Below are 13,442 nucleotides of genomic sequence, written 5' to 3' on the forward strand. Positions count from 1 at the left end.
CTTTACAAAATCTAATTTTTTATTATTATCCAAAACACACTCCTACCAAAAGCCTGAGACCCATCAGATCGGTGTTCTCCTTAGCGGTGATCAGCTTCACAGATCTCTTTATTATTTGTTATTATCCCTGACATCTGTGTTCTCCTGAGCGAGGATCAGAGAAGTTTATTTTCATTATCTATACAATATTACCATCCATTACAATACATGAGTTCTGATCCGGGGTATTAGTTTGCTGGATGCAATTATTATCAAAAGTTTTCCAGAAAGAAAACTGTCTGGTCGATTTCTGGGATTTGTTCTCATTCTGAACATTGATTATAGAATCTCCATTTCTCATCATCTATTCAATGCAGGAGACCTGATTGGGCATTCAATTTGCTGGATATAATAATTAGTAGAAAAAAAACTGACTGGTCATTTTCTGGTCCCTGAGATCGGTTCGGTAAATCAGCTTCACAGAACCTCTTTATTCTCATTATATAAAATGTTATTATCCATTACAATACACGAGCCCTGATCTGGGTTTTAGTTTGCTAAATACAATTATTATTACATTTATCTAGACAGAAAACTGCCTGGTCAGGTTCCATTGATCAGCTACACAAAATCTCCCTTTATATCATCTACCAAGGTTCTCCAAACTGCGGCCCTGGGGCCGGATGCAGCCCTTTGCTTACCTTTATCCGGCCCTTGAGACATTATTCCTGTCACTGACACCAACAATAAGGCATAATTCCTTCCACTGACAGCAAAAAAATAGGCACTATTCTTTCCCCCAATACCAAAGATCAGGCAATGTTTACTCCAAATGCACAGTCCCCCCCCACAAAGTCTGAAGGACAGTAAACTGGCCCTTTCATTTGAAGGTTTGGAGACCCCTGCTGATCTATAGGATGGTTAATATCCTATAATAATACATGGAGGTTTTAGTTTGCTGGATCCAAGATAAACGATCCAGAAAGAAAACTGCCTGGTTAGGTTCTGGGATCTGCTTTCATTCTGAGCAGCGATCAGCTTCACCAAATCTCCATTTCCTCGTCTTCTATACGATGTTACTATCCAGTGCAATGCATGAGCTCTGATTTGGAGTTTTGGCTTGCTGGATCCAATTATTAGAAAAAGTGATCCAGAAAATAAAAAACTGCCTTGCCAGGTTCTGGGATCTGTTCTCATGCTGAGCGGAGATCAGCCTCACAGAATCTCCCTTGTCCCATCATCTGTGCAATGTTACTATGCAACTCATGAGACCTGATTGAACTTTTAATTTGCTGGATACAATTATTATTAATAATAATAATAAAATAAAAAATGGTCGGTTTGTGGTCCCTGGGATCTGTTATCATTATAAGGTGTAATCAGCATCACATAATCTCCCTTTGTTATTATTTATATTATTATTATTATTATTATTATTATTATTATTATTAATAATAGAAAAAATACAAATAAAAAAATGAATCTAGAAAATTAACTGCCTGGTCGGGTTCTGGGATCTGTCTCATTCTGAGCAGCAATCAGCTTCACAGAATCTCCCTTTGTTATTAGTATTATTATTATTATTATTATTATTATTATTATTAATAATAGAAAAAATAAAAAAATGAATCTAGAAAATAAACTGCCTGGTCAGGTTCTGGGATCTGTCTCATTCTGAGCAGCAATCAGCTTCACAGAATCTCTCGTTTCACACAATAAAATGTTACAATCTATTACAACACATAAGCTCTGATTATGGTTTAGCTTCCTGGACACAATTATTAATATAGAAAAAAACTACCTGGCCAGGTTGTTGTCCTTGAGATCTGTTATGGTGTGATCAGCTTCGTAGAGTCAATTTTTTTCATAATCTATACAACATTTCTATCTATGCGACTTTTTTGGGGGATTAAATTTGCTGGATAAAATGGCAAAGAGAGAGAAGAGCCCTTGGGCAAACGCATGCAATCGCCTGCACATACGCTTTTTTTTTTAATAAGGAAGATATTTATCGTTATTTATTAAGAGTTATTTATAGTGCATCTGAAAACAAAATGCAGATCAGGGTAATCTTTACATGCACATTAAAATAAAGCTATACCCTGTATTTTGGTGCTAGCAGGGCCAGGCAATAGAGCAATATGCAGAACAGCAGATGTATACAGGGGTCTACCCGGCTGTACCCCCCTCCCCCCCAATCAGAGATGGACTCACCGTTTGTCGGTGCTGTGCATGCAGGGAACATATTGTGGCAGCCAGATAAACAAATCCAGAGGTGGCTGTGGAGTCCTGTGTTTTCTTAGCTCACCACTAACTCCTCTGTGGCTGTCAGTGCCTCACATGGCTGCATAGAGGAGATCACATTTATCTGGAGCCCCCAGCACATATAAAGTTTCAGATCTATACTAGAATTTCACATCATCCACTGGACTCCAGATCTGCTCACCCCGGCCACCCCTGCACACCAATTTTATTTTTAATGTAATGAGGACAAATACAAGGAATTAAAGGACTAATTTGTGTCTAGCCTCTGGGGGAAGACAGACATAATGGAGACGAAGATTTACACTTCACAAAATGACTTTGAGTTGTACCTCAAGCATAAGCACAGGATAATTAAAACAATCTGATTTTTAGACAGAAGGCAAACAGAATACCCGGATAGTCTGGTTCATGCAACATATCTGTTGACACAGAAATCACTGACTCTGCCATGCTTGCCATCCCTTTGATTGGAGGGGTCCAAATTTGGGGGACATTTTTATTTTTTATTTTTAAAAAACAACAAAAATAAATATAATAATAAATATAGTGGAGAAAATAAAAGGTTTGAGAATTTAGGATATTGTTAAAAATGTAATATAAATTGTATGGAAAGAAAGAAAGAAAGAAAGAAAGAAAGAGAAAGAAAGGAAGCAAGAACAAAGGGGAAATGTTTCACAATTTTGGGTATTGTGAAAAAGAAAAACATAGACATGCAAAAAATGGAATACGAGTTGAGAAACTATAAATGGAGAAATGATACAGAAATAGGAAAATAAAAAGACATAGGGTAAAATAAAGTTTCACAATGTAGGATATTGTAAAAAAAAAAAAAAGAAAAAGATATATAATTTGTAACAGTAATATAATTTGTGTAATATGTTGTTAAGAGAAAACGTTTAGACTAGAGAAAAGATGAGAGAAAGAAAGAAAGAAAGAAAGAAAGAAAGAAAGAAAGAAAGAAAGAAAGAAAGAAAGAAAGAACATATGGATAAGGGAAAGGAAAATAAAGTAGTTGAAATAAATGTGAAAAAGTTAAACAAAAAAAACAAAAACAAAAACAAAAAAAGAGAGAAAGAAAGAAACAAAAGGAAACAGGAAAATAAATAGAAAATGAAAGGGTGCATAGAGGAAATGAAAACAGAATAAAAATAAACAAAATGAAACAATTAAAAATAAATAAATAGTAAAAACTAAAAATGTTGTTTCTTCTTTTTTTTCGCAGGGAAAACACGGAAAACAACAACACGTCCGGCAACAAACAGAACCAGCTCTCCCCCTTGGATGGAGGCAAATCTCTCATGTCCAGCTCCGATGATGAATTCTCCCCACCACAGAGCCCAGACCAGAACTCAGTCCTCTTACTGCAGGGCAACCTCAGCCACCCCGGGGGCTCATCATACTCCCTAAGCGCTTTAAGTGCCTCCCAGGGCGGCCACGGGCTCAGCAGCCACCAGCACCAGCTCCAAGACTCTCTCCTGGGACCCCTCACCTCCAGCCTGGTGGATCTAGGATCCTAAACAGAACATGGCCATCCATAGGGACTGTCTGGAGCCCCCAGAGGGACTGCACACTTTACTGTACATAGCAAGACACTTCGTGGTTTGAGAGCTCATCTCATGGTACTTAACATGTAAAGACTGAGAAGATAAAGTGACTTTTTTTTTATTCCTCTCCTTTAAAAAAAACGACCCCCCCAGCACCACTGAATGCTCTTATAATCCCCCCATAGCTCTTCTGCAATTAGCCAAACGCTGAGGACAGGAGCTAATGTCTCTCCTCCCAAAATGTTTCTCCCAGCCCATCAACAGCTGTTCCCAGACGTAGGAGATTTCTCTGCTTTATTTATGAAGATTTTTTTTTCTTTCTTTCTGCTCTTTTGCGCCGACAACTACACGAAAAGTGGATGAACCTCCAAATGGGGAAAAAAACACAAAAACAACAAAAAAACAAACACAAAACACTATTGAAGCCTCTATCGCAGCTTCTAAAAAGGCAAGGTTCATCCACTTGGAGGAGGTTAAGTTTACATTTTTTTTTCACATTAGTGTTCTAAAACGATTGGAAAAGTAGTTTATAATAAAATCCAGTATTAGAAAAAGAGATAATGCCTGCTGTCTTTTGTTAAAATTTGCGGCAATTTGTGCAATTACACCCTTTGCCGCAATGTACAGATAGATAGTCAACCTCTACAGCAACTTATTCCCAAACAACTAATAATATAAAATTCAGCACAACATAGCTACAGTTTATATACAATAAAACACATTCGTTTCAGTTAAAACATGCATTGCATTTTTCTTCTGTAAATCAGGCAATAGGCGATATATCGATGATATACATTTATGGTGTATATACACACCCATACGGTCTGTTAGTATTGTAAGCTGTCATGAACAATTCATATCCATCTCTTGTTGATGGATATAGGGAAACGATTAAATATAATGACCATAATGGTCTGAACGCCCTTTGAACACTAATGTTGAATATTTCAGTAGCTCTATAAGGTTTGTCCGCAATATATATCTGAGCCCAAAAATGACAAATGGTAAAGTCGTGACAGTATCTCAGCATTGTTTTCCTGCAGTTTTAATATATTTATTTTTTGGTTGATTGTTGCAAATTTAATTTTTTTATACAAGCGATGTGACCTAGCAGGTTGTAAATAAATCAACAGCAGGTGATAGAATATGGGAGATATTTCTAAAATACATCCATGATATTCGGCTTTCAGGTTATGCTCCCCAAGGAGGTGTTAATCGCCTAGTTGTATATTTTGACTCGCTAACAGCTTTTATAGAAGTGTTTCCATTTCTAGCAGTCTGGCTATAAATCTCTCTCATCTGTATTATGACTGTTTTTTGGGCTGATCTATGAAAACAGTGACAGACATCAGATGTATTGTTTATGAAACAAGACATCTGATTTCTGTCACTGTTTTCATAGACTCTATAACACAGCAAGTGTCGGCACCGACCCATCTAAGCAGATGAGAAGTGCAATCAGATTTTAATAGACAACATGCTGGTGCTAAATCTCATTCATGCGCAGCCAGGTTTACTGTTATTACTGTATTGGTGTTATATATATATATAATAATAATAATAATAATAATAATAATAATAATAATAATATTAATAATAAAATAATAATAACTCACTGCAAAAACATGGTTAAAGGTATTGGACAGGAGTTATGTCAATCCTATCCACCCTGAATTTACCAAGACTAGATCGAGTGTGTGATATTAGCCATCTGATTGGAATAGGTCAGTGTATTCGCTGCCTGTAACCTATACACATCTGTATAGATTCTACATCATACAGGGTACAAGGGAGAGCAGGTGACAAAGCCTAGTATGCCACTAGCAGAGTATAAAGTGTAATAGGTAGCAAATATTACAGTTTAATGGGTTACTGGTATATGATACAGTGTAATAAGTGGCAGATGACACAGTGTATAAAGTGGTAGATAATGAAGTCTGGCAGATGATATAGTAAATTAACTGGCACAAGATACAATGTAATAAGTATGTGGCGGATGATCTAGGTGGCTAGCAGAAAATACAGTGTAATATGTGGCAGATGACAACATGTAGTAGGTGACTAGCAGATACAGCAGAGTGAGGGGCCACTGGCACCAGAGTGACAGATGATACAGTGAGATAAGTGACAGATGATATGCTGTAATAGGTGGCAGATGATGCAGTTTACGATGGCAGATGATACAGTGTGGCAGATAATTCAGTGTAATGGCAAATGATACAGTGTAATAAATCAATGACCAGTGATAGTGGAATAAGTCGCTGGCAGATGATACAAAGTAATAATTCACCGACATATTATAAATCATGGCAAGTTATACATATAATAAGTGGCAGATGATGAAGTGTAATAAGTCACTGGCATACTACAGTGTGACAGATAATACAATATATTTAATTCACTAATCTATGCAGAGTAATAACTAGCAGATCGATACAGTGTAATAGGTCGTTGGCAGGTTATACAGTGCAATAAGTTGCAGATGGATATAGTGTAATAAGTGGTAGATCATACAATGCCACGGATGGTGGCAGATCATACAGTGTAATAAGTGACGGTTCATATAGTGTAATAATAGGTGGTAGATCATACAGTGTAATAAGTGACGGTTCATGTAGTGTAATAATAGGTGGTAGATCATACAGTGTAATAAGTGACAGAGCATACAGTGTAATAATAGGTGACGGTTTATAAAGTGTAATACGTGGCAGATCATACATACATGTAATAAGTGAATGTTCCTACAGTGTAATAAGTGGCAGATCATTCATACAGTGTAAGAAGTGACGATTCATAAAGTTTAATAAGTACAGTGTAGTGATAAGTGTCAGATCAGTGTAATAATAGGTGACAGATCATACAGTGTAAGATCGTATAATATGAAGATGGCAGAACATACAGTGTAATTAATAGATGGCAGATCATGAAGTTTAAAGGTTCCATGCACACTGGAATAAACAACGTTGCTTCTACAGGAGTTTTGTGTTCTGCCTGTAGAAGCAACTCAATGTTATCCCTTGTGTCCATACACATTAGGACGTTTACAGACGTATTTTTGAGAACAACGTTTAGAGGCAGGGAAAAAACACTTCTCATTCAGCGTTTCTGATTGGAGCTCACTGGCAGGAAAAAAAATGTAAAACTCTCCTAAACTCATCTGAACTTTGTACAAAAAATGCTTTATATGGACGTTTTTAACTCCAAAAAGAACAGACGTTTTTTTTAAGCCCAGTGTGCATGGAACCTAATAAGTGAGGGTTCTGTAATAAGTGACAGAGCATACAGTGTAATAATAGATGACGGTTCATACAGTGTAGTAATAAGTGGCAGATCATGTAATGTAATGGTGGCAGATCGTACAGTGTAATAAGAAGAACATACAGTGAAATAAGTGTCAGATCATACAGTGTAGTAATAAGTGGCAGATCATGTAATGTCATGGTGGCAGATCATGTAATGTAATGATGGCAGATCATACAATGTAATCAGTGGCATATCATACAGTGTAATAAGTGGCAGATCATACAGTGCAATAATAGGTGGTATATCATAGTGTAACAAATGACAGATCGTATATTGTAATGGTGGCAGATCATACAGTGTAATAAGTAGATCATACAGTGTAATAATAGGTGGCAGATCATACAGTGTAATAATAGGTGGCAGATCATGCAGTGTAATAAGCAGATCATACAGTGTAATAATAGGTGGCAGATCATACAGTGTAATAAGTAGATCATACAGTGTAATAATAGGTGGCAGATCATACAGTGTAATAATAGGTGGCAGATCATACAGTGTAATAATAGGTGGCAGGTCATACAGTGTAATAAGCAGATCATACAGCGTAATTAATAGATGGCAGATCATACCGTGTAATAATAGGCGACGGTTGATACAGTAATAAGTGGCAGATCATATAATGTAATGGTGGCAGATCGTACAGTGTAATAAGCAGATCATACAGTGTACTAATAGGTGGAAGATCATACAGTGTAATAATAGGTAGATCACACAGTGTACAGTAATAATAGGTAGATCACACAGTGTACAGTAATAATAGGTAGATCACACAGTGTACAGTAATAATAGGTAGATCACACAGTGTACAGTAATGAGAGGTGGAAGATCACACAGTGTAATAATAGGTAGAAGATCACACAGTGTACAGTAATGAGAGGTGGAAGATCACACAGTGTAATAAGCAGACCATACAGTGTAGTAAGTGGAATGTCATACAGTGTTAAAGGAGGCATCAGTCGAGTTTGTGTCATAGGTACTGACAGATGTCCAGTGTGATAGGTTGCAGGTAACACAGTGTTAACAAGTTTCATATCATGCAGTGCAAAGGGGGGCAACAGGTCAGTGGAGGAGAATAGGGATAGAGGTGGCGGTTTCCTAGGCATTGGCAAAACATACAGCATTTTAAGGCACTGGTAGAGGACAGTGAGGTTGATTTACTAAAGGCAAATAGACTATGCACTTTGCAAGTGTATTTGCACTCTACAAGGATTGTTCCAGAGCTTAGTAAATAAGAAGCTTCACTTTGCAAAGAATGCCCAATCACATGCAAGCTAAATAAATAAAATACAATTTTTGCTTGCACATGATTGGATGATGAAAGTCAGCATAGCCTTTCCATTGTTTACTAAACTCTGCAGCAACTGCATCTGCAGGGTGCAATTGCAGTCTACTTGCCTTTAGTAAATCAACCACAGTGGGTGCAGCACATCATACAGTGCATTAAGTGGAATATGATACACTATCATAGGTAGCAGATCACACAATGGAATGGGTGTCAGCAAATGACACATTATTATGGGGTATTGGCATATGATGACGTGCAAAAGGTAGAAAATAGTAAAATGGAATAAGTGGCTGATCATACATTGTAATGATTGACAGAGGACAGGGTGAAACTGACAGGTTACAGTGATCATACATAAGTGCCAGAACATACAGTGTAATTATTAAGTGTCAGAATATATTAGGTTGTTGGCACATAAAGGAATAATAACTGGTAGATCCTACAGGCATCAGTATAGGAGAGACTTTTATAAATTACTGACATATGATACAGTGTAAAGGGTTCTTGGTACTTAAAGAAATATTAATACCAAATGCAAATATTTATTTACCAACTCTTATGCCGCGTACACACGATCGGTTAAACTAATGAGAATGGTCTGATGGACCGTTTTCATCGGTCCAAACCGATCGTGTGTGGGCGCCATCGGTTATTTAACCATCGGTTAAAAAAAAGCCAACTTGTTTTAAATTTAACCGATGGATTCCTAACCGATGGGAAAAAAACGATCGTTAGTAGGCACAACCATTGGTTAAAAATCCACGCATTCTCAGAATCAAGTCGACGCATGCTTGGAAGCATTAAACTTCGTTTTTTTTCAGCACGTCGTTGTGTTTTACGTCACCGCGTTCTGACACGATCGTTTTTTTTTAAACCGATGATGTGTAGGCGCGACGGACCATCAGTCAGCTTCATCGGTTAACAGATGAAAGCGGTCCATCGGTCCGTTCTCATCGGATGGACTGATCGTGTGTACGCGGCATTAGGCTCCATGGACACTGGGCTTAAAAAAATGCCAGATTTCTTGGTAGAAAAAAACGCTCATGTAGAGCATTTTTTGTACAAAGTAGTTTAGGAGTGTTTTGTGGGTTTTTTTGGGCGTTGCTTCTATAGGAGTCTTATGTTCTGTCTGTAGAAGCAACTCAATGTTATCATATGTGTCCATGCACATTAGACATATTTTGAGTTTGATGTAAAACAAAACCCTTCTGGTTGGGTTTCTGATTGGAGTTTGGAGGCAGAAAAACGTAAAACTCTCCTAAACTAGTCTTTGTACGAAAAAATAAATGAGCGTTAACTCCCATTTTTTTTAAGCCCAGTGTGAAACGAGAAGGTTTTTTTTTCTTATTTTTTTTTGCTTAAAATACGCCTCTAAGCGTCCTCATGTGCATGGACACATAGGATAACATTGAGCTTTCTACAGGCAGAACACTAAACTCCTGTAGAAGCAGCGATTGTTAAGCCAGGTTGTTTTTTTCTGGTGATCCCATGTTGTCTTTCAAAAGAACAAGCTGTCTTTCAGATGTATGCATTACAGGGATGAGACCAACCATTTACCAATGTCTTCATCAGTTTAGGCCAGTATGTATTCTTCTACATATTTTTGATAAAAATAAAATCGCAATAAGTGTATATTGATTGGTTTGCGCAACCGTTATAGCGTCTACAAAATAGTGGATAGATTTTTTGGCATTTTTATCATTTTTTTTTTTACTAGTAATGGCAGTGATTAGTGATTTTTAGCAGGAGCGTGCCATTGCAACCGACAGATCGGACAATTTTGGGACCAGTGACATTCATGCAGCGATCAGTGCTATAAAAATGCACCTATTACTGTATAAGTGACAATGCCAGGGAAGAGATTAACACTAGGGGGTGATCAAGGGGTTAAGTGTGTCCTAGGGAGGTGTTTCTAACTGTGGGGAGAGTGGACTGATTGGGAGTATAGAGATATTGCTGTTCCTAATCACTAGGAACAGATGATCACGCTGTACTCCCCTGACAATGCGAATCTGCTTTGTTTACATTGGCAGATCCCATTCTACCTCTCTGTGGAGTGATTGCGGGTGGCCAGCAGACATGAAGTGCTGTTCTGGTATGGCAATTAGTGCAATAGAGCCACCCTGACGCAGTATATACAATTTTGGGTTTTGGGTTTAATACAGAGGGTTTGATTCACTAAAATCTGGTGCAACTCTGTGTAGAAACCAATCAGCTTCCATTTTTTTTGGTCAAAGCCTTATTTAAATAGAAGCTGATTGGCTACCATACACAGCTGCACCAGATTTTACACCTTCAATTTTTAGTAAATCAACCCCAGTGTAATAAGTGACATATGGGTCCAAGTAGATGATAGACTTTTATAAATTATACCATACTGTGTTAAATAAGTGTCAGATCATACAGTGTGATGGGTGATTGGGGTACAGTAATATGTAAGTGAGGGATCATACAATAATGAGTGGCAGATTATACTGGGTGGTTGGTACACACATTGGGTGACAGTAGATGACTATTAGAAGTCCATGGCATATTTTTGAATGTTATAAGTGGCAGATCATACAGCGCAATGGGTTGTTGGTACTCTGAATATTGTAAGTGAAAGATTATACATTGGTGTCAGTAGATGAGAGACTATTATAAATCAATGGCCTATGATACAATGTAATAAGTGGCAGATCGCAGGGTCACATCACACATGAGAACACACAATCTATTTACACAGACGGCACTCTATGCTGTGTATTCGCACCCTTTGCCTCGGGCTAATGATTCCTTTGTTGGTGTTTTGGGCCATTTAATGGATGTTTATTTAAGTGTCAGGGCTGTTTACTCTGCCTTCTTGGGGACATGGAGAAATGCCACCCTCTGCAGGAGGGAGCCTGGCTGGAAAGATGGGGACATTCTCCACATTCAGCACTAAAATAAACACAGTCCTCCTAACTACCGGCACTACACCCCGGGGAGGAGGGCAGAGGGACTTTACTGTAGTCTTCTCCCAGTCCTCAGATGGCCGGGGATGACAGGAAAGAAAAAGAAAGAAAGAAAATAAAGAAAGGAAGGAAGAAAGAAAGAAAGAAAGAAAGAAAGAAAGAAAGAAAGAAAGAAAGAAAGAAAGAAAGAAAGAAAGAAAGAAAGAAAAATACAATAAGGAAGGAAGAAAGGAAGAAAGAAAAAGAAAGTAAATAAAGAAGGAAAGAAAGAAAGAAAAAGAAATACAATAAGGAAGGAAGGAAGAAAAAGATAGAAAGAAAATAAAGAAGGAAGAAAGAAAGAAAGTAAGAAAGAAAGAAAGAAAGAAAGAAGAAAGAAAGAAAGAAGGAAGGAAAGAAAGAAGGAAGGAAGGAAAGAAAGAAAGATAAATAAAGAAAGAAAGAAAGAAAGAAAATAAGGAAGGAAGGAAGGAAGGAAAGAAAGAAAGAAAGAAAGAAAGAAAGAAAGAAAGAAAGAAAGAAAGAAAGAAAGAAAGAAGGAAAGAAAGAAAGAAAGAAAGAAAGAAAGAAAGAAAGAAAGAAAGAAAGAAAGAAAGAAAGAAAAATAACATACCAACAAACATATGGAAAATGGAGAGGAGAATAAAAGAGTCTAGAAAAAGAAAGAGTAAGGAGGTCTGAGAGAAGAGATAGGAGAAAGAAGGAGACAGGGGGAGAGAGGGAGAGAGAGAGAGCGAGAGAGAGAGAGAGAGACAGAGAGAGAAATAGAGAGAAAGAGAGAGAGAGAGAGAGAGAGAGAGAGAGAGAGAGAGAGAGAGAGAGAGAAAGAGAGAGAGAGAGAGAGAGAGAGGAAGAGAGAGAGAGAGAGAGAGAGAGAGAGAGAGAGAGAGAGAGAGAGAGAGAGAGAGAGAAAGAGAGGAAAGGCGTTTCAGAATTTTGTAAATTGCTAAAAAGCAAACAATATATCTATATGTAAAAAGAACAAGAGCGGAGAAAAGAAAAGAGAGAGAAAAACAATAAAATGAAAGAAGGAGAGAGATCACAAAAAAAAAAAAAAAAACTTTTCTTTACACCTAATTCTCTCTGTTGTTCAGTGTTGGGGCTGTATCTTTATGAGAGGCAAAATAAAACCATAGAAAGTAGGAGAGAGATCACACAAAACAAAGTAGGAAAAATGAAAGAATTAGTAAAAAGCATCGGGGTAAAGAATAGACGGCTAGGACTAGAGGAGTACATAGATCGGTGTGATGTCTCAGTACAGCAATATAAACTCATTGATATTTTTTATGCCGCCATCAATTTATTGCATTCTGTGTAGACTTCTTCAAACCTGTGTATGACACAGAGAGGAACTAAAGAGCATTCGTTAATTCCGAATTATCAGCACCTAATAAGCCTCCATTACCGTTCGCTAATTTTACGATCACTAGCTTCAGCAGCTCTGAATTCCGCAACTAATACGAATTTTTCCAGGTTAGTACAAATCCAATTGGCAATCCGCTCACACCGACATCTGTTTGCGATATAAGACGATCGCTGTTGCCAGTTGTAGTCAGTCCGAACTTCTGAGTTCAATAAAACACCAAAGTGTTCTGTAATATCTTATTACCCCGGCCTGGAGATCGGTATTAGAACGTGTTCAATGTGAAGCCAAACTTACTTGTATTTTATTCTAATTACTGAGGTGGCTTCCAATTCTCCCTGACCGATTCAACGGATTATTCGCAGCGAAAATAAATTGTTCTCCGACACATTCGCTGCACTCGACGCTAGGTTAAAAGTTTGTCCAGGGAGCTGCATTATGTCAATATCCAACGGGATATATATATATATATATATATATATATATATATATATATATATATATATATATATATATATATATATATATATGCGAACAAGTGTTTTTTTTATTATTGATATTGTCTTGAATACACATGGATACTTAAAAAAAAAAAAACATATTGATGAAAAGATGTGTCTTATAAAGAATAGTAGTAGTATTAATAATAATAATAAGGACAACATGTTATGATGATAATAATAACAACACAATTTTAAGATGATGATTATTATAATAATAATAATAATAATAATAATAATAATAATAATAATAATAATAACAACAATAAT

General features: G+C 37.0%; 1 protein-coding gene across 1 annotated transcript in view; it reads left to right on the forward strand.

Annotated features, from left to right (window-relative positions):
* SIX1 (SIX homeobox 1) overlaps window positions 1–4,344 on the forward strand; it is a 6,102-nt gene extending 1,758 nt beyond the window's left edge. Inside the window, exon 2 of the mRNA XM_040332236.1 lies at window positions 3,467–4,344. Within this exon, the coding sequence (XP_040188170.1) occupies window positions 3,467–3,761 (295 nt within the window). The 3' untranslated portion in view covers window positions 3,762–4,344. The remainder of the gene's footprint in view (window positions 1–3,466) is intronic.
* Window positions 4,345–13,442: the final 9,098 nt, after the last annotated feature.

Source organism: Rana temporaria, chromosome 13 (assembly GCF_905171775.1).
Source record: "Rana temporaria chromosome 13, aRanTem1.1, whole genome shotgun sequence".
In the NCBI taxonomy this organism is placed as follows: domain Eukaryota; kingdom Metazoa; phylum Chordata; class Amphibia; order Anura; family Ranidae; genus Rana; species Rana temporaria.